Consider the following 20855-nt stretch of genomic DNA (forward strand, 5'->3'; position numbering starts at 1 on the left):
ATGGCTTTACTGAACAGCACAATTCAACAGCGATAGCCTGAATTCAGAGGAAGATGAGAAACTGTATCCTGGTACAGGGAACTGGCATTAGAGGTAATGAGATTACACTAGTTTGGACAATGAAAGCTGTTTTAGCAATTAGGAATAGGATGCCTTACCTGGCTCACCTATATCTTGACACAAATTTGTACAGCAAGGGAGGAAGCGTAGCCTTCCCTTGCTACTTTCAGAACAAACAAAGCACTTGCTGGGACTGCCTTGCCCTAGGCACCACTGTATGTCCCACAGTGTCTGGCAGGGACAATTTTTACCCTAGGTAGGACACAGTGGTCTTTGCAGACTCCTCCTTAGGATAGCTTGAGGCTATATGTAGTGAGGCACTACAGGATATGTGAGTTGTCACATTAAAGCCGGCAACATGGGCAACAAGAAGTGTAGATCCCAAAGCACACAGCACTTCAGCTCTTTCAAGGACCACACACCTTCCAAAAGCACAGAGTGGTTTACTCAAACCACCCAAAGCTTGTCCTCAGGAGTGGGGGAATCCTATCAGACCAGCCTCTGATCTCCTCTGCTTCCACAGCACAAGCAAGTATGCGAAGAAGTAAGATGACATTTGGGTTATTGCAGAGAACAGCAGATAATTTAGTGAGATTAAAGGACAGCCTTCTCTCCCACAGAAACCATCTCTGCATGGCTGAGCAGTAACCTGGCTCTGCTGGAATGATGCTGCTCGAGCGCCTCTCTGTGGATATGAGCTCTTCTTCCTCCCTCTCACAGCCTTCTTAATCCATCAACTGACTTTTAACTTTGTTTTACTTTTCTAAAACACAGAGCCAAAGGGCTCCTATTATACCCAGGCAGTACCTCTGAGTTCACGGAACTTGGCACTAAGCTAGGAGTTGGCCAACCTTGAACTCTTACAGTTTCATCTTTTGATGGTTTTATATATATATATGATACCTCTTAAAGCCTTTCCATAGTTTCCAGTAGCAGAATAGCTCAAATTGGAACAGGCCTACAGCTGCCTAGGGCTCACGGAATGACCAGGAATGAAAGCATAGCTGGCAAGGGCATTGTCTTTGAAATAAGCAATCAGGTGCCTGTGTTTCTCTCCAGAACGTGCTGTGGAGCTCAGCACACGGCTCCATCACCAACACACATGTCAACACACTGATCATGCCAAATTTTCTGTATTCCTTCAGAAAAGCAGGAAACAAATGGCTCCCTGCTGAAATCATGAGTAAAAACAAAGACTCTTCATCAGCCTCCTGCAGCTGCTTGTTGTTTTCCTTTCTCTGTGAAGCCTGCCAGCTCCTGGTTATCTTGGCCAAGCACATGATTAGAATCTTAGAGCAAATTCTAACTGCAAACAAACAAGTACATCTTGAGATGAATACACACAAACTGGTGGATGCACAGTACATCTAACTGTTCAGCACACCCTGTCCTGCCTCTTCTGACGCTAAGCAGGCCCTGCTCCTCTTCTGAATGGAAAGCAGATGGAGTAGGATTAAGGGCAAAGATCCTCAAGCCCTTTACCTTTGCACAAATAGCAAGAACTAGACCCAGTGCTGTTTGAGGGGCCACGTATTAGTTCTGCTGGCTTTCTGCAGCATAGGAAGCAATGGAGGAATAGGAATTCCTGCCTGAGTAATCCCCTGTGCCTGGTTATGCCAGAAGGTTCACTGTTTCTAAAAGTACCATAGAAACAAAGCCATTAAGTTGTATGGCTGCCACAACAAGAACAGAAGAAAGGATCAAGGATTGTTCCTTGTTCACTTCAATGCTGAACCAGGTGGCTCAGTTTAAACAGGCATTGAAGGTGGTTTGAGCTAACCCATTTCACTCTGCACTAAAGCAGACGGCAAGGGCTCCCCCAACCCAGTATCAATATCCGTAACAATCAGATGAGCTGTGAAGCTGTAATCTGTGACAGATGGAAAATGACAGCACAAAAGGTTTTACTACAGCCCTCAAAGCCCTTCACAAAGGTAGCAAATAAGAAGGTTTAAATTTATATAGCTTGTCCTTCTCCAGAGTAAAGCCAGGAATCTGAGACTGGGAAATGCTTCTCCCTCTCCCTACCTTCCCAGCAGATTGGCTGACTTTCTTTCCAGAGGATGAGCTGAAATCTCTCATCAAAACTCAGCCCAAAACAAGACAACTTGCTATGAAAAATTGAAATGGGACCTTGGCATGGGAGCACCTACACAGCTCAGTTCTATGCTGAATCACTGGCACCCTGCATTGATGCTTTGCTGAACCTCTGTGAGAGGCACTAGAGTGAGACCTGGGAAAAAAAAACTCCCCTATGCACACAGATTTGAGTGGTTCCTGGCAAATTTGTCATATTCCTTGTGGGTTAAGCAGTCATCCTGGAAGCATGACCAGTTTCAAAAAGACTGAGGCTTTTTTATGGGGTTTATGCTCAAGAAAGCATGTTTGCTATGGTTGAGAATGGTTGTTTTGAGTAATCTCATATAAAGCCCTTCAGGTTCCATAGCGTCCCTGACCACCTGAAGAGCAACAAAGATACCCAGTGCAAAATGCAGGTAGGTTCTCAGCCCCCAGCTGAGTAATCAACATTGGGATGCTGCCAGTCTCCCACAGGACTACCGACCTGAAAATACTGACAAGTGAAAGAATGACCAGGGACCCTGCACACTTTTTTGCCCCATCTGTCAAGTATACAAGGCAAGTTACTAACTTATTACACTTCTGGAGTAAGAAACAAATACATGGATGCTTGGCCTTGCATTGTCCCTGCTAGTACTTTGTCCTGTATTGCCTGTAAGAGGGATGCTTCAGCTTTTTATGGCCTTTGGCCATTGTGCTTGTCATGCTCCTGGCCTGTCTTTGGCTCAGCACAGCCCTGACTTCTCTGAATCCCTCAGCTTTTGTCCTGCTCCTTAGTGACATTCTTGGCTCTAAAACCAGTTCAAGCCTGACCTTAACCCAGAGTGCTTGTCTGCACATTTCCATGCTGCAATTCCTAAGCAATCTTATCCCCAAACTCCCTGCTTTGAAGTCAAAAGAAACAATTAGACTGCAGAATGGCCTATGTCAGGCCTGTCACACTCTGCCATGTCACTGCTGCTTAGCACTGCTATGCTCTGAGAGATGACACCTTCATGGCCAATTTGCTGCCTGCTTTGAAAGGACCAGGTCTCTTGTTAAGCACAGGGATACTTGCTGGCTGCGCATCAGTGTGAGAGCAGAAGATGAGACTCACTGGTGAGCCCCAGCAACACAAGGACAGAACATCAGAGTCTGATAAAATGCCAGTCCTATGAAGAGCAAGAGACTTTCACTGGAGAAAAGGTTTTATTAAGGACCATTGTTATTATTGTAACATACTATATTGCTCTAATGCTCCAGGTCTCTGGGACAGAGGTGATTTGAACAGTGTCAATATATCCATTCAAGATCATGGGCCAGAGCATGGTCCTCAGGATGCAAGGCTACTGCTTCTTCCGTCCCTTCACTTTCTGTCTCTCCTTGTCCATGGCAGCTGCTTGTGCCTTCAGCCGACTCCAGTACTCAGGTTCCTCCAGTCCCAGTGGGCTCTGGTACCTGAGGGGAAAAAAGGTGTGGTTAAAAGAAAAACAGTCCCTGACATTTTGCCAGTGCTCAGACAACACCCCCAGGGGTCCCTGGGGCTCACTGCAAATTAAGCAGTTTGACTTCTTGTTTCCAAAAAACCTCAGTGACTCCCTCATTCCAATCAACACCCAAGTTTATTGCTCTTGATGGCAATAACCACTGAATTTCTTGTTGTCTGTAACTTCTGTAGACACAGGACTCGCTGCAGTTGTCTTTGCACTGCTCTGGCTTCAGCTCTCAGTACCTGGGGAACGAGATAATCCCCAGAGGTGGTGCCTCCACATTTTTTCTAGTGTAAAACAGACAAGAGTCTCCAGCTTATGAGAAGGAGGTACAGAACTGGTGGCTGGTAGTATAGGATGAAACTTTTCTGCACTTAAACTAGACAACTGGTGTTCACCCTGGAGACAAGGATTCACCCTGGAGACAAGGAAGTAGGGAAGGCTACCAGAATACGTGTGCTGTAAGGTAATACGTGCACCCACTTATTCCATTCCAAATTGGAGAATTAAGGCATAGTAAAAAGAAGATACAGAATATTGACACGGGTCTGGCTCTTGTTTCCCAAAGTAATTCAAGTGAAAGGACTCCAAAAAGAAATGTCACAGTGCCATCTAGTGACGACATCTATGCAATGCATCAGCTAAACTGCAACCTCGGCCCGAAAATGCTGGGGTTCTCAAACCGAGAAACCTTCAACATAAACCTACTTAAACATCAAATGAACCGGGAATGGAGGAGAGGAGAGAGATACAAAGAGATCCCAGATGTTCCTGGCTTTGGGATCAAAAGGAAGACGCAAATGCTTAAGTAAGGATCATATTCCCTGACAAGCCCACTCAATCTGTGTTGCACAAAAGCACATTAGAACTAGCAAGCTATCTCTACCTGAAATAACAAGACTGCCCCAGGCATCCTGACTTACAGCTGAAACTGTTCTAGGAAGGACAGAAGGGAAAGGAGAAAGGAGTCTGGGTAACTGTCAGGAATACAGCTGCCTGAATATCAACCTTCCCCAGACACAAATCTGTCACAGCACACAGAACAACCCAGGAGATCCAGGGTGAGACCTTGCATGAACCTCAGCAACACTAACTTATATTATAATGCAAGAGCACTTACCTCTCAGGTAGAAGGAGAAACTTACCTATTATGTAAGAAAATGTTACATCTCTCAATCCATGACAGGTTCTGCAAGGATTTGAGGGGCAAATCTGGTTCCTTTGAGAAAGCCTTCTTTAATGGGTTGAAATCAAAAAGAAAGATGGTGCTGTGACTGGCTTTGCTCTGTGCCAATCCATTGTCCTGCTGCTGCTCATCTCCTAGACAGAAACGAGCACAGTTAGCTACTGCATCAGAAGTCATCCAATAAGAACTATCAAGGATCAGCAAACAGCTGAATGCACCCAGTAATCATGTGTCTATGATGACTCCAAGGTGCTACCCACCTCGAAGCAGCAAGCAGGAATTTACAGTATCCACTGTGAACACTGGCTTCCAGGGGGATGCTACAGCATGAGAAGGTGGTATACTGAAGCAGTAAACAATCTGTGGTGTGTCAGTGTTCATCAGGGACACTGTGCCATTCCAAAAGAAGATCAAGACCTGAAACAGCAAATTGACATTTAGAAATAGATGTAAAAGAAGTGAAAAACATTTCCTGGAAAGGACATGGAATGATATTCAGAACTTCACATCTCCAGCTATGATGCTGTTTTCTTTGCCTGCCCCATAATCATATGGCCACAGCAGATCAAGAACAGGCTGTTCAGAGAACTTGGACTGAATTGCTGGGATTGGAAAAGGGCAAGAGGGCACATTATAAATTAACTAGATCCAGCCTTCTGCATGGCTGCTATGGTGAGTGCCTCCCCATGCCTGAAAACTTTCTGATGCCACTTGAATGATCTGGGTAGACTCTTGTTTGTAACTTCCTCACCATGATGCCCCCTCATATATTGACTGTGATACCTGAAGCTTCACAGCTGACCCCTCTCCTCTTTCACTTGGACCTGTCCATATGCAGGGGCCTCCAGTGCCTTCCACCTAGATCAATTAGAGGGTATGGGTGCAAGGCCATATTGCGTAAGATCATGGAACAGAAACCCTTTGAGCATTACCAACTACATATAGACCTGTAACTGGTGCAGGAAGTCTTCATGCTAAAAATAGTTGGAGGCTGGGAAAGGATGTGAGAGCAGAACCATATCTGATTGCCGTGCTCTTTATCTTCTAGGCACATAGTTACAGTCATTACTGGAAACAAGATCCTAGGTGAGCTGGGCATGTGCTCTCACCCAGTTCTTAAGAGATCTGGCAGTAATACTCACTGCACTGGGGAAAGCCAGGATGGGCACCACTTCACTGACAGTAAGATTTGGATCTTCAGGCCTGTGAAAGGGACACAGGTTTATGTACCTGGCATGTACTGAGAAGCTGTAATAATGTCAACGGTAGTGTGTGGCACATTGGCTGGCATGAAGTTCCAGCCCTGTAGAGACAAAGCCTGTCCCCTCCTGGGTAGGAACCCCCGAAGCCCAAAGGCCCTATGCCAACCTTCCTAGGAACTACATTGGAGTTACAAATCCCCTGTCTGCCATGGAGGCATGAATCCATAGTCTTTAGAGCAGCAGCTTCCCTTCTCCACAAACCAAAGGGATAAGTGAACACAAAAATTACAGAAAGATGGCAAGAAATATTTATTCTGACTTTTAGGAGGAAGTGACTCTGTCAAGGGAGAAGACAGAATTGAAAACTCCCCTGGGTACCTGGCAGAGACATGAATAGTTCAATGACAGCTCTGGAGCTGTACTACAAGTACTTGTGTTTTGGTGCACAGAAGCATACAGAAACACCCCAAATTCTGGCATAATCTCTGGATTTTAACACTAGCAAAACTAGACTTGCTGATGACAGCAACATGGTAGAGCCATCTTGGTAAAAGCTGTATAAAGTTCTCTACTCCACAGAAGTCTGGGGCTCCCTGTTAGACCTGACCACTGTACCTACAGCTTCTTTGGCTGGAGTGAGGTCTATCAGAGTCCATCTCACCTGTCTGCCAGGAGTGTGATGCTGGACTTCCCAGCTCTGGGAGCTTTCAGCAAATAGTAAGAGCTGTCTGTACACAGCACTAGAAGCTGCACAATGAGACAGACAGGACCTGTACCAGGACAAGGTGTGTCATCACTGGCAGCTGAAGAACTCTGCAGAAAGTGGATACTACGGATGAAACGTTCCTCTAGAATGGCAGTCACAGACAGTGGGTATCCTGAGGAAGGAAATAAAAAGGAATGAGAAATTTATCAAAGGAAAGCTTAGCTTGGACTGTGGCCTCCTCAGAGGAAGAAGCCACCAGAACAAGCTTGATGGCAAAAGAAGATTCTTCTGCCAGGAGAATCCCTGCATCATGGTAAGATGCCACTAGCACTGATGGCAGCCTGAACTGCAATGCCACAACCATTTCAAAGACAACCTGAGAGTGCAGTGGCAAAGCAATGACTGTCACTCTCTCACAGCTTCAGGGCAAGATGGTTGTCAGTCTTCACTGCAGCAGTTCCAGACCCTGCATTGATTTGGATGGGAATGGCTCTGCAAGGACCAGAGCAGTCACACTGTGCTGGCAACCTCTGGCCGAGCATCTGATACACTCCTGAATCCAAACTATTTTCAGATTTCCTTGTAAACGCACTACTATCTGCTTGTTCACACCAAACCAGAGCCTCAGACTCCTAGGGAACAGAGCAATCTATCCACAGTGATTCCAATACGCAAGCTCACCTAGGTGTTTATCCCAAATAGTTATTGTTGCATCTTCACCTGCTAGTGCCAGGTACCTGGAGCAGGAACTGACAGCTGAGCATGCAATTTGAGCTGCACATGGCCACACAACATCAGGTTTCAGATCAGAATCTAAACAGAATGAAATGAAGAGACACAACTGTAAGAAGGTGCAAAGCATTCTCTCTTATGGTACTAGCATCCATTTTTCAAATAAAACATGCACCATTCTGCAGTCTCCTGCCAGAGTAGATTCACTAAAAATACTGTCAGCCTGAGCAACGCAGAGCCCCACAATTCAAATGCCAGCCTAACCCACATGATATGAGTCAGCTCTCCTCCCAATTCCTCATTTCCCTGAATCATGAAGACCTGACAGGATGACAGCCACTAGCCACAGAACTCTTCCATTCCTCACAGAGTGCTCTGCTAGACAAAACAAGACTTTCTTACCCACTTGCTCCTTGAGTGGATGGTTAAGTAAGTACAAGCAGAAATTGTGGTTTCCATCCCAGTGCACACCAATGCCAGCTGGAACATCTGGTACAGAGAAGGGGACAACAAAAAGAGAAGGAGACTGGGGACAAAGAAGGAACAATCAAAGACACCAAAACACCATTAGAAAGCTCTCATTCAAGCTGTCATGGTTCCCCCAGTAAAAACTCTACTCACACAGAAACTAAACCAGACAACCTCTCGCTATGTTATTTTTATCTTGCCTATGTGCCTCATTTTTTGTTTGGTGGTTTGGCGGGGGTTTTTTTGGGGGGTAGGGAGGTTTTTGGCTTTTTTTTAAACTATGAAGATAATTTTTTTTACTCCATACTTGTAACTGACTTGTAAGGCTTAGGGCTGACACTTTAACCCAAGCTTATGTCCTTGGAGATGGAATTTATAAAGTGAACCCTAGCCAGAACCATTGAGCTCTAAGTGGAGCTCAATGTCCTGCAACAATATGCTTCCTAAATTAATAGCTTTGTGCCCATTTGGATTACCTGGCTGTACTTTCATATCAGATCCCACCTGTAGGACCTGGCTAGGCAGGAGGAAATGAAAGGTAGCATGTCTGGAAAAAAAAGAAGAAATACATGTTAAAAAAAGGACTTGATAAGAGCACAGCACTGTGACAAGACCTAAAGTGGCTCCAGCCCCTGCCATGAAGCCTTGTGATGAAGGAGGCAAAGAGAAGACAGAGGCTTCCATCTACACTTGCTAAGTGCCCTGTGTTGATGTCTTATGGACTGAAGTACTTGTTGGTGCTTCCACTCACCTGGGGATCTCCTCCTTGTTCACACCCTTGGCCTCCAGATACTCCCGGTATGTGCTACAGAAGATTGCTTCCTGCAGCTCCCACTGGAAATCCTTGACTAGGTGGTTGTACCCCAAACCGAGCATGCTGCCATCATCCACTTTCTTCAAGGCATCCAAAGGGTTTTCAAAACTGCTTCCTGGATTGGGATCACAAAGGAAAAAGGCACAACCCTGAAGGAGCAGACACCATGGAGGTATTTTGAGCATTCCATCCTTTGAGGTGGCATTGTCTTGAAGTGGGATACACTGCATCTTCTGTGAGACTTTCCATTTTCCAGTATTTGAAGGAAGGGATTTAGGGCAAGACTTCTGAGGATCCTGCTCACCTTGCCTTTCTGTGGCATTCTTCCAGTATAAAGTCTGTTCCCTCCACATCCTCAACATTTTCCCATTAATCCAGAGTAATGAACTAGGGGTGCTGCCAGGGTGCAGGAAGCAACTTCCTCCCCCTCCAATGACACTGAAGCCAAGGGTGTATGACACCCAGTTTGAGACACACTGAAGTATTTTGTGCTGACAAGGATGACATGTGAGATGGTATGGTAGGAAGCAACTCCCACTACAGGATTAAATGGAACTAGAAAGAGAAGCCAGGAAGGGACCATGGAGCACATTACTGAAACTTTCTGACCTATTCTGTATTTATAGGACCATGATTCCTTTGCCACCTGGAATAGACTGCAGCCTGCAATACAGATGAGTTCTGACCTGTAATGGGTTTGGGTGGCTTCACTGTCAGCAGCAGCACTGGGGGATTCAGCTCTCCAACAGCTTGGTTTGCAGACACAAAAGACTCCTGCAACAGAAAAGTGTCCATCTGTGAACTGCATTGTGCACTACACTGATGAGTTTTCACCTGTTCACGGGAATCAAATGCTTCCTAAACTATGTGTATGCAAAAGCTGGCTGACACTGCTTAGGACACTGGTTTTAGGTTCATTCTTCAGGCCAAAACACAGAAACTTGAGAGGGTCACTATTTTCTCAACATTACAAATTATGTCCTGTCCGGACTCCTAGTTTTGTGTCATCTCTGAATTATTCTTGTTGCAGTATAGGCCTGTGTGAGACACAGCAATGCTCAGAAAATAAAGGGGGAAAAAAGAAAGAAAAAAATAAAAGAAGCAGGACTAAAGGTTGCAGAGTGCTGCTGGGCAAGAACCAGATATTACTTCACAGAGCCCAGGAGAGGAGAAGGTAACTTAAATGCTTGACTGGGAATAAAAACTTGCAACAGCGTGTGTGCAGCACACCACCGCCCCACACACAGACACTTGGCTAAACAGAATAGGTCTGGCTAAATAATCAACCATGGCTGAAAAGGAAAGGGCAGGAACCTGGGTAGTTTACATGGAATCAGTAAAGAGGGAATGCCTGAGTCCTGGCTTTTGGCTTGGCTAAGTTAAGGGGGATGTTTGCCTTGAAGACAGAGATGAGAAGCAGCTCCCTCTTAAATGTACAGGAAAATCTTTGATGAAGGAAGAGGAAAGAGGTAGAAGCCAGGTACCACAGAGGGTTACCTGGAGGTTAGTTAGAGGCTGCTGAGCAAGAGATGCTTGGGTTGTTAAGAGGTGTTAGCAGGGTGAAAGTGATAGAGGAGAGGGTTAAGCACTGACTCAGCATTTAACATTCCCCCATAACAGCTCAGGACAGTCACTGAGGCCAGTTACCACCTGTGCAGAACTGCCTTCATGCAGCTCCTGAGTTTTCTGCCCAAGAACAACAGGTGACAGTGGTTAGTGTACACATGCAGAGACTCTGCCCTGCCCAGGTGGGTTTGGCCATGACCCCACCAGGCTTCTCTCATAGGTAGTCTAAAACATAAACTCTGGTTCAGGGCCAGACTCCCAAATGGTGGCATTCTGCCTGATTCTCACTTCTTTTCCCCCTCCCCCAGTAACATAAGGGAGAAGCCCTATGGGAATACCCTTACACAGGGCTCCCTCAGATGGGGCAATACTACTGAGAAATCAGCTGCCAGTTTCAGGGAGTGGCAGCAGGAACATTAACTCTGGGACCAAGGGAATCTCGTTGGAAAGCCTGTCTTGGGAGACTAAACATGTCCCAATAACACAAAGGCCTTATGAAATGTGGGATGGGCAGCTGTAGCAGCTGTAGAGACACACACACACACCATCCCCTTGGGTCAACAGACTTGTTCAGCCTGTATCTTGCTGTCACTGTCTGCAGCAGCAAGGCTTGGGGAAAGACCTGTGGGCAAAAGAGTGTAAGAAAAAATAGAACAGAGGGAGATGGAATTGTCTTGTACCACAGATGTACAGCTTGGCCTCATCTCACTGCAAGCCAGCTCTGTTGTAGTTCGTGGGTTCTTTTCCATCTCCATCAGCCAGGAATCCTTAGGCAACTGGTAGATCTCCAGCCAAGCTTTTGTGCTGTCTGCGTTGGGAGACCATGTTGAGCAATTAGAAATGAGGAGAAAAGGTCTTTAAAGCAAGCAGCTTCTGTTTTTTAATACAAAATCTCAGCCTTCAGCTCAAGTCCTTGAGGTCCCACATCCACCAAAGAAATTCCATTAAGCTCATCAGTCAAGAATTTGACCTGTAGCCCTTGAGCAGTAGAGTAGAAAGCAGAAAGTGAGATGTGGTCTCACATTAGGTCTCTGAGGATGCTACAAATCTCATTCTCAGCATGTGTCCAGGTAGATTCCACCAAACGAGTTCAGAAAACCTGCCTGCAATAGATTCACAAACTCAACTGCCATGAAGCAGAAGAATGTTGTAGCAAGGAGTTTCTTGCAGTGTTTTTAGAGATTCTCTATGCTGTCTGGCTTATGTCTACAGAGAAAATTCTTTTACATATTTCCAGTGTAAAAGTGAGCCATGACAAACCAGAGGAATAACTGAGTTTGGGACTCCTGAAGCGGAGGAGGAAACCTGCTCTCACTGAGCCTTCTGGCAGCTGGGAACTGCAGTGATCAGTTTCAGTCAGCTTACTTTTTGAAAGAGACCTGATCCATACCAAGCCTTTTGGAGAGGACAGGGAGTGGTGGGAGCAGCTCTCTAAGCTGGAGGAGGGACTGGGAGGGTTATAACAGGACCCCTGGGTACTCAGAACACTTGCAGCACTTTAAAAGCATTGCTGCTGGCCCCTCTGCTGTGTGACAGAACACAGCAGTTGTCACCCAACACACCATGTTCTGCACTTGCCTTGCAGCAGGACTCCTGCGTAATCACCACCTGGGGACAGCACCACCTCCACACAAGTGCTTCTCTTGCTGATATCCCCCTGCCAAAGGAAAACAGGCTGGCATCAAGACAGGATTGCTGATTGAGAGAACTCCATGGCCTTACACAGCTCTCAGCAGGCTGAAAGCCAGGCATATTGTTGGAAGAACAGGAATAAATACTGGGCAAAACTTCTGGAGTGCTGCTGTCCATGGCAGAAATTCCTGAGGTCAATTAGTACTTCTCATGATTGATTACTTACCAGTCTGTGTCCAGTGTCTATGGAATTAACTCAGTACTTACCACTTCATTTAGGACTTTAATGAGCAGAAAGCTTTCCTTATGAAAGCAGAAGAGCCGGACAAGCCCTGGAATAGAAACACAGAAGTAGCAGAGGAGGTAGAGAAAAGTGAATGGATGGTAGCCGTATTTTTGGGAGATGGCTGATACAACATTGCAAGAGAGTGAACAGGACTAGATTTTTTCCTGGACTCAAGGAACAACATCCTACTCTTTTCAGCACTAAACTTTTGCTGTCTTCCTTATGCAAGCAGCAGCAGCAAACATTTGGTTGTGCATAGAGATGGATAAGCCAGTTTGAAAAACACCTCCACCAGAGCTGATAGGTTTCTGATGAACCCACAAATTAATCTATATCCCATAGGGAAATTATAGGTGCAGAAACAGGTCATGTCCAGTCGAAGGTGTTCCTAAAATTTACTGTGCTTTACCCTCAGCTCTGCACTTGCCTCTGCTGCTCCAGAGAGGACACTAAAGCCACACCCTCTGCTAATCACAAGGCCCTGGGGCCACTCTGTTACCCCACAATCTGATAGGTTATCTAAGGCCCTCTTTGCAGGGCCTTCTAGGAAACCTGTCAGCCATCCTAATGTTCCTCCTGATTTAGCATTCTTCCATAGTACAGCTACCAATCCAGCTCCAGTTATCCCTGGAGAGGGCAAGGAAATCCATGTCACTAACCCATTTCATCCACAGCAAGCAGGACATGGCACTCATTCCCCAAATCCGAGGCATGGATGGCACAGATCTCTGACTTGACAGCATCCCAAGCACAGACATCTTTACAGTCACATGTGTTGAAGGCAGCCAGACCCTCAGACAGACCAACAAAGATGTATTTTCCAGACACTGCAAGGCAATTGGCTCTTCCAGTCACCTACCAAGAAAGAAGAAAGATGAATGTACCTGAGTGCCTTCCCAGCAGAGGATACATCAGCCATACTAATGATATACTGCCTGTTCCAACACAAAATGCTGATTTATTCTACAGGGAAAAAAATTTGACATGTGCTTTCATGAGAAGACCAGGGGAGCGTCAGAGAACAGGCTCTCATCTCTGCCACAGAGATTGCTCTGTGTTGGGCATGAGAAAGTTTGTTCCCACCTTTCCCCTTCCCACAAGCAGAAGGGGCTTTAAAAAGTCAAGAACTCAGGAGCACTCAGCCTTCCCACTGCCAATGCAGAGCTGTGTTGGGATGGTGAACTCCTCCAGGCAATCACAGAACACCAGCAGACACCAGTGTATCCTCCTGGATTCCCCACATAATGATGGAGAAGGCAGCACTGCCCTGCTGCTCACAGTACTCCCATTGGAGTACTCACCACAGCACAGAGCTGCCTTTGCCCATTTATGTGCTACTGGCTAATTATCTTCTCAGCAAACAAGGGTGGAGCCAGACTGGGAAGCACAAGGTAAATTTAGTATTTAATACCTGCTTCTCTCTTTTCAGAGAGGCGTGATAGATGAGTGGGAAGCAGAACCTGCCAGACAAGCTTAGAAGCTGCTGGCTTTTAAAGTGAACTAGTGACATGGTGGTGGATTCTGAGGAAGGTCATGAACAGAAGAATGTAAAATCAACTGAATGGATATTGTTTGGGAAAGCTGCTACAGAGGTTACTGCTATCTCTGCTGTGAGAGACTCTGTACCTGGAATTCAGCTGTAGGAAAGCATTTTGTGGGCTGGACCTTCACATTTTGTGCTTCTTGGAGCACCTTCCTTCTTTCAATGATTTCCATAGCACTCTCAAAGACCTGCATCACCAGCTTGTTGATCATCTTGACGGGCTGAGGCAACCCATCGTGCTTCCGGTCGGGATCCTGCAGGAAGAAATCTTCCTCATCATCCCGTATCCAGTCCTTTTCAGATGGTGGGGGAATCTCCAGGGGGTGCCTGCGGAAATTCGCTGCCATGGTTCTGCCCTTCCAGGTGTAAGACACACCACAGATGCAGGAATCACCCTGGATGCAGAAGAAAGAAGAGTCCTGGAATATCTACTTTCATGAGGTAATGGGGGAAAGATGAATAATGATTTCTAATGGGGGTTCCTTCCAGTACTGGTAGCCAGAGCAATCCTTCCATACAGCTCATTTCTACTTGTGCCCCCTCTGCTACCCAAGGGTTTGTCCTGCTCTGGGAATATCAGCCACACAGGAATCTGTAGGGGCTGCCTACAGGGAAAAGGGAGCCTAAAAACTTCGGCACGAGTTTGTAGAAGAATTATGGCAAAGCTTCAAAAATATTAGCTTGAATTAACAGACTTATTCCGCCAGGGGAAAAAAATATCACAAACCCCACACATACACACACACAATTCACTTGGAAAAGCAGGTGTTTCCACTGGAAGTTATAAACTTCATTTCCAAGCCATCGTGTGCTTTATGAGCTTCACCCCCACCGCCGTCACCGCACACATCGGTCTGACCTCGGAGCGGGGCCGAGGGCCGAGGGGCCGGGCCGTGCTCCTCCAGCTTTCCCGGGAGGATTCGCCGCAGGAGCCGCCGTCGGCTCCCAGGCAGGGGAAGTCTTTAGTGGTGACACCGCCGCGGCCCCGGCGTTGACGGTCGCCGTGGCAACGGCGCGTTGCTGCCACGGCCCGGCCGGGAACGCGGCCCCGCAGCGGAGCGTTCCCGCAGCGGGGCGGAGCCCGGGCACAGCGGGCGGAGCGGCCGCGGCCCCCGCGCAGCTCCCGCGGTGCCGCCGGGCCATGGAGGGGTTCGCGGACTTCACCAACCGCTGCCAGGGCCGCGACCAGCTCTTCCGGTGAGTGCGGGCACAGGCGGCCTCCCTCGGACCCCCCCCCCAGCTCGGGCGGGCACCGGCCCCGCGCCCTTCCCCACACCTGTCCTTCGGCTCGGGCTTTGAGCTCGGGCCTTAAGCTTTGCAGTGTCCCGTTCTGGGCTCCTCAGTACAGGAAAGACGAGGAGCTGCTGGAGAGGGTCCAGCAGAGGCCACGAAGGTGATGAGGGGTCCGGAGCATCTCTGTTATGGGGGAGCTGGGCCTAGTTAGTGTGGAAGAGCCTGCGAGGGGATCGCATTAATGCATAGAAATATCTCAGAGGGGTGCCAGAGGATGGTACCAGGCTGTTTTCACTGCTGCCCAGAGACAGGACGAGGAGCAATGGCCATAAACTAAAACACAAGAAGTTCCACCTCAACATGCGGATGAACTTCTTTCCATTGAAGGTGACAGAGCACTGGAACAGGCAGGCCACAGAGGTCGTGGAGTCTCCCTCTCTGGAGACATTCCAGACCCACGTGGACACGTTCCTCTGTCCCCTGCTCTAAGTGACCCTGCCATGGCAGGGGAGTTGGTCTGAGTGATCTCCAGAGGTCCTTTCCAACCCTAAATCTGTGATTCTGTGAAATAAACCTGCCGTGCTGCTGCCATCCCATGATTGTCCATGCCTCACCTGTGTCCTCTTCTCCTCGTTTTTTCCCTTCCAGAGCCACTCAGTACACATGCATGTTGCTTAGCTATTTAATAGAGAATAAACCCGATAAAAAGAAGCTGGTAATGAAACTCAAGCAGTTGGAATCTAGCATGAGCTCTGGCCGGAAAAGTAAGTACCTGGTGCCTAGAGGGATAAAACCTTCTTCACTTGCTCCTTCCAGCACAACAGTTCCTGGCCTTGTTTTTTGTGTAATTAACCACAAAGCTTCTTTTAGTATATTTACAAAATTGTCAATAGGCCTTATCCCTGCCATGGCTTGCCAGGCTAGGTATGGCCAAAAGGACAGTTATCATTTCCTCAGCTTCCTCTCCAATTAAACAGTCAGAATTAGAGCTGGAAGGAGGAGGAGGAATAACTTAGCAGTCAGCTGTTGCTGCAGAGGTCAAATTGTCATCTCTGTGCAAGGACAGACCAAAATTACAAGGCAAGGTTGGCCTACTGTGTGCTTGTTAGTCCTTCCAGCTGATGGGTTGAGACAACCTAATATTAAAGGTCATCATCCCTTTAAAATTAGCTCTATAGGACCATCCTTCAATATGATTTTTTATATATTTTTTTATATCCTGCTTCACATATTCATTTTCTCTAGCATTTATACTCTACTAAATCACCTACCCTTCCATGCTTTCCTCACAGTCTGACTGTTGCATCACTCCATTCTGTGTCACAGCTGCATCCACGATGGTTGTGCTCTTGCTGTAGTTCTATCACTTGCTTTCGGGCTGATCTTACACCTACTTACCGATTGCTCAATTCTGGAACAGCTGCAACACATGAAGCAAATATTCTAATTTAATGTGTTGCCATGGGTTTGTTTATTATTCCAGTTAGCTCCAGAGTATGGCAGTTTCTAGTGGAGAGGCCAGCTGGTTTATCAGCATAGCCATAATTCTCTTGCTTCTGCTGAACAAATCATTAATAGATGTCAGGCCTAAATTCAGTGCTCTCGTTGTTCCTCCAAGCTTGGGTGCTGCCAACATCTGTCACTGTGACAGTGCAGCAGGGTGTAAAAAGTGTTTTGCATAATACTGCGTTAACATTCACAGGGGAAAACACAAATTGTGCCACAGATGAAATCAGGTGTGCCATATATTGCAGCTTGAAATGGAATACACTGTCCCACAGTTTGCAGGGAACTATGTGTCCCTCTGACAAATTCATGGGAGGGATTTGAGTCTGTGTGCTCAGCACGTGAATCACCAGCTTTCACAAATGCTTAGGAAAGCTGAAGGTCATGGTTGCAATAGGATTAATGCAGTAACATCTCGTGTCCACAGAGTTAGGTGAAATCCAGTGAAATGTACAGCTGAAATTAGAGGCTCTGTTTGTGTTCCCCTTTTGCTGACAGTGACTCCTGCAGAGCCAAGGGTAACACTGGTCCAGAGGACGCCCAGGCACTGAGAACGGAGCAGCAGGAGGGGGTACAAGTCCTGCCTATTGACAAAATATCTGTGTAGGTCCTGGGCTGGTGATGGTTACACAGAATTGAGATGTTTACACCCCAATCCTCATTAATACCAGCCAATGCTTAAGCATACAAATGCCCAAAGCCCTCTTAAGTTTTTTAAAAGTACATATGGACAGTGACATGCCAAGTTGTTCCTGCATTAAGACCAGGCCTTGCTAACCTTTGTGGGGTTCCTTCCAGTGTTCAGACTGGGCAACATGGTGCATGCCTTGGTAGCAGCCAGGAAAACTGCAGAGCTGCCAGATGTGGTTCCTCGTTTCTGCCTCACAGCCTCCAACCTGACCCGTGCCCTGTATTTCGTGTGCGATGCCGTGCTGTGGGTGCAGAGCACTGGCCTTCAGCCTGACATCGATAAGCCCAAGTGGAGGATTTGGGCTACCAAGTGCTACTACTATTCACTCCTGATGAATCTAGCCAGAGACTGGTATGAGATCTCCTGGAGGCTGGAACAAGCTGTACAGGAAGAAAAGTCAAAGGAGAATTCCTGCTGGGACAAACACAGTGAGGAACTAAACTGTGTGAGATGTGATGGTTCGCACAGTTTTCTCCTCCTCCTTTTTCAGATCCTGAAAAGAAATACTCCTTTGCTGCTGGACTTGGTGAAGAACCTCTGTGATCTCTCAGGCCCTTTGGATACATTGGGAATCTTCAAGACCAACCCAGGAGTGATTGGTTTCTGTGGTGTCCTTTCCTCTCTGGTGGGGATCCTCACATTAGCAAGCCCACATCTGAAACTGAAACAGTGATATAAAAGGAGCAGCATAGTATAAAGCTTCATCTTTGATCCTCTGATAGATTTTTATCTTTATGTAGCACTTTCAAATGAATGTGTCTTACCATAACCTCAAGATTACTTCTGTCCTTTGAATAAGTGAATTCAACCTTTTTTTCTTCCCTGTGCCTTTGCAGATGACTTTGGTGCCTTTACACACTCCCTGATGGAGTGGAGATAGGAAAAGGCAGAGTAATATTTCACCAGCAGAAATAAGACTTGGAACATGGCTGCTAGATAAGAAAATATTCCTTTATTTTAATACAGAGTTGTGAAATAGCTGCATAGACAACTGTAATAGGTACATGACTCATGACTAATCATGTTTACACTGGAAAGCTGCAGTTAACTAATCCAAGATTCCTACAGTCAGATTGTCTGTAGTGGGCTCGGGCAGGTTAGGACCTGCAGTTAAAGTGGCCTGAAGTCAAGGACGAGTGTTTTGGTGAGTTTGGGTTGATGGATCCTGTTTCCTGCAGGCCGTGGTCTGGGTGCAGTGTGATGGTAACTGAAGAGTGGTATGATCTGGCCTTTGACGACCTCTGTGGTGTGCACTGATGATGCTGGAGCTGTAGTCCAGTGAGTGCCAACTTGTGTCTCAAGAAATCAGCACTTTCTTCTTTTCCTTTAATACTGTGAGCCAAGGACTGTTGGCCAGTGACACTGACTCCTCCAGCAGGCCATGGCTGAGTGTTTTGGTGCAGGACAGCGTGTGGAGAAGCTCATCTGATTGCTGATAATGCCATGATTGGTAGGGAACTGGGTTTCTAAAACTGTGAATCTGAAACCACTCCCGAACACTAAACCTCCCATTACACATGCCCCTTGGCTCCCAAACCCCTGTGATTGCAAGTGCAACAATTTTCCATTAATCATGTTGTGATGAGGAGCTTGTTTTGCAGTTTTAATTTTGCATTAAAAATTCTAGTATAATAAGGAGTTTGGAACCTGCAGTTAAGGAGAGAAGCCTGGCTTAGAGCTCATTGAGTTAGACAAACTGCAAGGGTGTGTTTCTAATTATTTAAGTTCCTGGAGGGATGGGAATGGAGCTGGTCATGATCATATCGGAATTCCCTGTGAGAAGAATAGCTTCTTACTGAATCTGGGCATTTATGGTTTAGCTTTTCTTATCTGGTCCTCCCTATCCTCCCTGCTCATTACCACAAGATTTCTTGTGTGTTCCCTTCCTGGCTGAATGGGTTTTACCATTTGAAAATGCCTCAAGTTTACCCTGCAACTTCATTATTGTTCATCACTGACCTTGCTGGGAATGATGCCTAGCAGTATAATTAGGTTAAAAGAGAAATGTCTAACATGGCATGCAGTCTTTGCTGCTCCTGACTTTGCAAAGTACCAATTTGGACACCATCAGAGGAAAAATTGCACATTATATAGGAGATAAAATTAACATTTTTCTTTATCAGTTAGGCCTGTGTGTTCTGATACTTTCTGGTAGAAGAACTCCTTGTTTAATCTGTCATGAGATGTGAACAGAGACTACTCTTACCTGGACCAAAGTGTTCTCTTATTATCCCTGATGCTATTTGAAAACCGAAATTAAAAGGTGCTGGTTTCCTTTATTAAAAGGCAAAGGATATGGAATTTAATGGGCAGGTAAAGCACTGCCCCAGTTTATCTTAAGTCACTGTGGTTGGGCCTGGAATTACTTCCAGTCTGAATATGAAGTGTTAGCCTGCAAATGAAATGTTTGAAAAGAAAGAGGTTGCTGGGCAGGATAGTTAAGTGTTCTTGAAGACCAGATGTGGCCTGCAGGACCTGTTCTTTTTAATATGGAGATGAATAGCATTAAAAGTAGAGCACAGTGGCAGTTCGGGCCATAATGGAGCATTGCGCATGGGATATATTGTGTTCAAAGGCTTCCTCTCCTTTATAACAATGGATTTTTTTGTTTGGTTGGTTGGTTCATACTCCATTTGCCTTTGATCACCTGGCAATGTGGAGCCCATCCCTCCCTTGGTCTGATTTGATCATTATCTCAGTGTATAGCAACCCCTGGAAGGAAGGAAGAGGAGTCTTGATGATTTGACAGTGGAGTCTTTGCCACCTTTTGTCTACAAAATTCCATCTTCTTGAAAAAAACAGTGTTTTGAGTCCCACTCAGGAGCTCTTGGATGCAAAACACTTCACAAAATACTTTCTCTTGTTTGTGAACTGCCCTCTATTCTCTCTTGTACTTTGCAGGGAAAGACATTGATACAGTGATGTAGCCCCACCTACACCTCCCTGTGCCCTGCAGAGAAGGGTGGGGTTTTCCCTGTGCAGGCTAACACTATGCAAAGCCAGGAGCCAGGCTTTAATGTTTCTCCTGTAGGAACTGGTGTGGATTAACAAGTACAGCCTTAATTTGGGAGATGGGGAGGTCAGTTTTCAGCCTGTCTGAGCCTTTCCTATCCCATTCTACAGTATGCAGGCTGGAACATACAGGACTAGCTGTTTACTGGATGTTAATCATAATATTTGCCTCCTGCTCCCCAGCTGGAGGCTAATGATTTAAGATACCTTAACATAATGTGACTGAAGCCACAGAATCATGGTCATATGGAAAACATTATTTAGTGCCTTTTTTGTATCTGTTTCTAATAAAGCACTTGGAATAAGGACAAAATGTTTGAACACAAGCAATAAAATGCAATGTGATACTGTGTCTGTGTGTGTAACTTGGTGGTATAAAGATATGCTGAAGGAGGGAAGATTCCTCCCATCTCTGAATTTTATGAAGGGTGATACTGTTAAAGAGGCATTGCCTGTGGTTGAGTTCTAGAGCCTTCCTTCTGCAGCAGCCAAGTGGCAGCCAGATTCATCTGACTAAGTTACAATCCCCATTTCAGCTGCAAAAGTATGCCTACCAGGTCAAACTGCATTTATGGAATGCCCTGAAGCAAGGTGACATTTTGGGAATTGCCATCAGTTGCCCATGAATACCAGCAGTGAGGGTGGAGATTTGTGCCCAACATGGGCACAG

General features: G+C 46.3%; 2 protein-coding genes across 3 annotated transcripts; one reads left to right on the forward strand and one right to left on the reverse strand.

Moving 5' to 3' along the window:
• Positions 1-3317: 3317 nt before the first annotated feature.
• On the reverse strand, positions 3318-14148 carry WDR93 (WD repeat domain 93). The gene is made up of 15 exons (XM_071568167.1): positions 13827-14148; positions 12860-13055; positions 12182-12246; positions 11861-11939; positions 10963-11090; positions 9403-9490; positions 8654-8831; positions 8379-8449; positions 7837-7923; positions 7384-7515; positions 6658-6874; positions 5937-5997; positions 5055-5211; positions 4754-4928; positions 3318-3576 (listed from the first exon to the last, which is right to left on the reverse strand). The coding sequence occupies exons 1-15, from the start codon at positions 14088-14090 to the stop codon at positions 3465-3467; spliced, it is 2010 nt and encodes a 669-aa protein (XP_071424268.1). The 5' UTR covers positions 14091-14148; the 3' UTR covers positions 3318-3464.
• Positions 13615-20537, forward strand: PEX11A (peroxisomal biogenesis factor 11 alpha). Of its 2 annotated transcripts, none has more exons than XM_071568165.1 (3): positions 13615-14184; positions 15625-15740; positions 17281-20537. In XM_071568165.1, exons 1-3 carry the CDS (start codon positions 14045-14047, stop codon positions 17844-17846), a joined length of 822 nt encoding a protein of 273 aa, XP_071424266.1. In that variant the 5' UTR covers positions 13615-14044; the 3' UTR covers positions 17847-20537. The 2 variants fall into 2 exon arrangements, with proteins under 2 accessions (XP_071424266.1, XP_071424267.1); XM_071568166.1 differs by lacking the exon at positions 13615-14184 and adding an exon at positions 14191-14940.
• Positions 20538-20855: the final 318 nt, after the last annotated feature.

The sequence above is a fragment of the Pithys albifrons genome, chromosome 13 (assembly GCF_047495875.1).
Source record: "Pithys albifrons albifrons isolate INPA30051 chromosome 13, PitAlb_v1, whole genome shotgun sequence".
Taxonomy (NCBI): domain Eukaryota; kingdom Metazoa; phylum Chordata; class Aves; order Passeriformes; family Thamnophilidae; genus Pithys; species Pithys albifrons.

Coding starts and splice junctions, on each gene's coding strand:
- PEX11A (XM_071568165.1), top strand. CDS start 14,045: ATGGTGGGGGAATCTCCAGGGGGTGCCTGCGGAAATTCGCTGCCATGG. Junction 14,185..15,624: donor GGAATATCTACTTTCATGAG/GTAATGGGGGAA, acceptor TTTCCCTTCCAG/AGCCACTCAGTACACATGCA. Junction 15,741..17,280: donor CATGAGCTCTGGCCGGAAAA/GTAAGTACCTGG, acceptor GGTTCCTTCCAG/TGTTCAGACTGGGCAACATG.
- WDR93 (XM_071568167.1), bottom strand. CDS start 14,090: ATGGCAGCGAATTTCCGCAGGCACCCCCTGGAGATTCCCCCACCATCT. Junction 11,940..12,181: donor TTAAAGTCCTAAATGAAGTG/GTAAGTACTGAG, acceptor TTCCTTTGGCAG/GGGGATATCAGCAAGAGAAG. Junction 8,832..9,402: donor GCCACCCAAACCCATTACAG/GTCAGAACTCAT, acceptor ATCCCAATCCAG/GAAGCAGTTTTGAAAACCCT.